Source organism: Octopus sinensis, linkage group LG1, assembly GCF_006345805.1.
Source record: "Octopus sinensis linkage group LG1, ASM634580v1, whole genome shotgun sequence".
NCBI lineage: Eukaryota > Metazoa > Mollusca > Cephalopoda > Octopoda > Octopodidae > Octopus > Octopus sinensis.
In genome coordinates this window covers 132,587,807-132,592,571 of record NC_042997.1, presented here as the reverse complement: position 1 = coordinate 132,592,571, position 4,765 = coordinate 132,587,807, and the positions used below count along the sequence as shown (strand labels likewise).

The 4,765-nt window shown below is 36.7% G+C and overlaps 1 protein-coding gene across 1 annotated transcript; it reads left to right on the top strand.

Annotated features, from left to right (window-relative positions):
• Positions 1-1,446: 1,446 nt before the first annotated feature.
• LOC115222394 (SCAN domain-containing protein 3-like) lies at positions 1,447-3,648 on the top strand. The gene is made up of 2 exons (XM_029792634.1): positions 1,447-1,476; positions 3,118-3,648. The coding sequence occupies exons 1-2, from the start codon at positions 1,447-1,449 to the stop codon at positions 3,646-3,648; spliced, it is 561 nt and encodes a 186-aa protein (XP_029648494.1).
• The last annotated feature ends 1,117 nt before the right edge of the window (positions 3,649-4,765 follow it).

The window sequence follows — 4,765 nt, the reverse complement described above, 5'->3', positions numbered from 1 at the left end:
CTGTTGAAGTACTCTGTAGGCGCTAGGAGACTGCATTTGGAGACAACATGATCAATGGTTTCATTTTGTTGTCGGCATACACGACATGTTGGGCTACTGCCGTTCTTTAATATGTTGGCCTGGTAGTTTCTTGCTGGTAGGCATTGATCTTGAGCTGCTATGATAAACCCTTCTGTTTCAGATTTTAAGCCAGAGGCCATTAGCCATTGATGGGTCAGGGCTTTGTCAATATCTGTATTATTCGCTCTCTTTGGGTATTTGCCATAGAGAGGTTTTTCTTGCCATTTATTATTCAGAATATCTAAGGCCCCAGTTTTGGCACGGATTTTCATGTGCCTGGTTTTTCTGTGATTGTTTCTTGTATGTCTATCTCTAATTCCGAAATTGGTTGTATTCGGAATTCACTTAGATATTCCTTTGCCTGTTTTGTTACTGAGTATAATACTTTCTTGTTTTCATGTTTTGAGACAAGTTTTAACATCCAGTCCTCAGACTTTTTCAGGTAGGTGTCTAGGTCAATTGTAGCAATATTCATTATTGTTGCAAGTTGCAAAAGACCACGGCCTCCCTCTTTTCTTGGCAGATAAAGTCGTTCTGTATCTGCCTTAGGGTGGTGCATTCTATGCATTGTCAACAGTTTTCTTATTTTCCTGTCGAGCTGGTTATTATTAATATTAATATTATTATTATTATTATTATTATTATTATTATTATTATTATTATTATTATTATCATTATTATTATTGATATTATTATTATTATTATTATTATTATTATTATTATTATTATTATTATTATTATTATTACATCTGTTTTTATATTTACTAATTTTTCTTTTATTAGAACAGGCTATAATAGGTCCTATTTTTGGTGTTGTAGAGAAGGATATTTTAATCGATGATCTATTAAATATATGATGATATTTATGATTCCTAGAAAAACTTTTTTTAACTATATTTAAAAACTTTTTGCTAGAGCCTTAACATTTAATATATGTATAAATACTTATATTTATATACACACATATATTGTGTGTATACACACACACATACATATATATATACATACATATATGGAGTGCGATGGGTAAATTGTCGCCGTTTTTATTTTTACTTTCGCTCATGGACATAATTGCTTTTGCTTTTGTCGACTACACAGTATAGTAGGGTCAGTTGTATACCGTCTGTGAGAAAAACAGCATCATGATACAATTCACTCTGCTAGGAATTTGGAAACGACATACTTCACTACTTGGTACTTGCGCCAGAAGCTCCAATACGAACATTTCAGAACGTAAGTGTTTCAGTCTGAGGACAGTGTAATCTGAGGACATGTACCAAGAGTGATAAAAACAAGTATCCAGTCAACATCATGATGCTTGGGGTGATCACTAGTGATGGCGATGTTATACCTACATTCATCTTCTCATGCGGCCTTAGTCTCAACATGAAAGCCTACATCAAGTATCCGGAGGAGGTAGTGTTGCCCTGAGTCAAGAGAGTGGCTGCCAACAGGACTCTGTGCCAAGCCACACAAGCAGGAGCACTAAGTCATGGTTGTCTGACAATTTTTGCGACCGCATCACCCCTAACATCTAGCTACATACCTAACTCCCCAGACTGCAAACCCCTTGGTTATAATATGTAGGGCGCAGTTGACCAAGAGACCAGCAAAATTCCTTATAACACCAAAGATGAACTGAAGGCGAGGTTTATGGCAGTATCCAACAACATAAACAAGGAGTTCGTCCAGAAGAGTTGCAGGAGATTCTGGAGTCGTCTGGAGGTCGTGTTTGGAGCCAATGGTGATTTCATTGATTAAATTTACTCTTTAGTATTTCAAGATTTTTAAGTAATTTTGGTAAATATATCTGTTGAAATGAGATGTCAGTGTTATCTTCATTTTTGCGTAATTTAGACGACAATATATTCACCGCACTCTCTATGTATGTAAATATATATATATTGTTTTAATTTTTTGTGAATGTGTATAGAATAATATATAGATGTATATACCATGGCTTCTCAAAGTGGGCCATTTCAACTTACAGGTGGGCAATGGACAAATTTCTAAAAAATGGTGGGCGATATGAACATTTTGTGGGTGACAATGAATTTTTAAAAATTAAGTCTGCATTTACTGATATCTAGGCATGCCTAGAATAATGATGCACTTTTATCGATGTGACTACTCGCATATTAAAAAAGCGGACTTGTTTATCGATCGAATATTTTTGTCGTAGTCATTGAGATGGTTGTCATGCGTGCTAAAAATAGCAACCAAATAGGCCTAGGCCTTAAATCACACTCCACTACAAATTTATTTTTGATGGGTGGGGTAGATTATTGTATGAAGCCTCACGTATAGAATTCAAATTCGCAAACATTTTCTGAAAACTCCAAAAAATAAATAAGTTATATTCTCCAGTGTTCTGAATTTTCTATACAAGTGGATGATTTAACTATTGTGGTCAATCGATGTTTGATGATGGTCTATGTTCGGTATTTCAGCAAAGGCCTTCAACCTTGTGAGGAAATGCTGTTCACAGAGAAATTGCCGCTTGATTCAAAAGGTGCAACTATTTTTCACACTCTCAAGTCTTTTTGAACATATCTCACTCAGTAATATTCTTGCCTGTGCGTCTGATGGAGCCCCTTCAAGGATAATGTGAAATTTCCCACCAGATACTAACCGCCCATTGCTTGGCACACCGGCAGCATTTAGTGGCAAAAAATATGAGCAGTAGATTGAATGATGCGCTAAAGTTAGTTATCAAGGCTGTGAACAAATTCAAGTCTAGTCCTTTGATCGAGTTTTCCGTCAACTCTGTCTGAGAAATGATGAGGACCATACTAAACTCTTATTCCATACCAAAGTGCGGTGGCTGTCGAAAAGAAACTGTGTTTTACGTTATGTTGGACTCTTTTATATAATATCTTTTTCTTTGAAGATATTCCACTATCCGCGTCATTGATGGTTGCATGGTGCGATATCTTTTTTCTTAGTGATATATTCACAAAATTAAATGATTTGAACAAGTTATTGCAAGGAAACAGAAAAACTCTCGTTGATTGTAAATCATTTATCACAACCTCCATTTCCAAATTGTTGTTTAAGACTAACACTTCAAAACGTCAATTCTACCAATTTCCTGAGCCAGATTCTTTGAAAGATGAATTGATGGATGAGGATTTAACTACATATCGCAACTATTTACAATCATTGCACGATAACATGGTGGAGCGATTTCAAGATGTTATTGCGCAGAATATTCCAAATTGGTATAGGAATCCGTTTGAGGTCGATACAGTCGATTGCGTGGATGATGTTCAGGAGGAATTGATAGAATTACAAAATGACAATGACGCCACAGTGCGATATCGCCATATTGGCAAAGAAGGTTTGTGGTGCCATCAGAGTATATTGAATTCCTACCACAATCCGTGGAAACATCTTAAATTACTTTTGCTTGCCTTCCCTGCCTCATACCTGGTTGAATCTGGTTTTAGCCATGTTGAAACTTTATTTTCCTATAAAAGTATTGGACTGGATATGATACAACGAGAAGACTTGCGGCTAAAGTTGGCAAGTTTGAAAGCCAATGTATCTGCACTAGCTGCATCGCACCAGATACACAGTTCTCATTAAAAAGTTTTATTCTTTTCCCTATGAGTACAATCATTAATTATTTTTGCATCAGTAGTTCTGATTAATGGTTCATTTGGGGAAAATGAAAATCAGTGTTAAAGAAAGCGCAAGTTTCCAGAAGATAATATGTCTGCATAATATAGACTTAACGTTAGAATTTTATTCACACTAATGGCAAAACTAAACCCAAAATGAAGGATTTGTAAACAACCGTATATTTAGTTAAAATGGCACTAACAGGGCTACGAGTCTACGATATTGTGTATGTGTCAAATTATACAAGTTGGGGCCATAGGGGATTTTGTGATGGGGAGGTTGCATCAGGGAGTTTTATACACAGGTGGGCAATGGAGCATTTTTTGGCCGATAGGTGGGCGATATTACAATTTGGCATGAAAAGTTTGGGAATCACTGGTATGTGTGTGTGTGTGTGTGTGTGCGCGCGTGTTTGTAATGTATATGTATATATGTGTGTATTTATGTCAGGTCACTTTCGAGTGCCACTGGTAACATGTAACCCAGTACAACCTGTTGCATGGTTGGGTCGTCGGCGACTAAACCGGCAACTCCACCAAGCTTGCTTGGTGAGGAGGGTGTTTGTTGGACACCCTGCGGGATAAAAAGCAAAACCCGTCAAAGGGCGGAGGAACTCTTGAGAGTCAACGGCCATCCAATAACTGTCCTAAGGCTGTATCATGTGCGGGGACATAGAAATAATCGAACTGAATACTCGATCGTGCAGATAAACCATTGGGAGTGAAGGACTCCTAGCATTTGTTAGAGCATCCTTCTAGGAGAAGGTAACTCAGGTAACTGAGATAACATAAAACCTGCGGCTCAGTGACTACCGATGATGTTGACTTGTTCTTCTTTTCGGATTATGGCTGGTGTTGCTTAGTGAGTGGGAGTGACTCAGTGCACAGCCTTTCCTCACTTTAAAAAAAATCTTGCACAGGCATTGCACGATAACAACATTGATTAAGCTTCGTGCAATGGCCATACCTCGATAACGAGGGGGCAGCCACCATATATATTTATGTATATATGTGTGTTATATATATATATATATATATATATATATATATATATATATATATATATATATATATATATATAA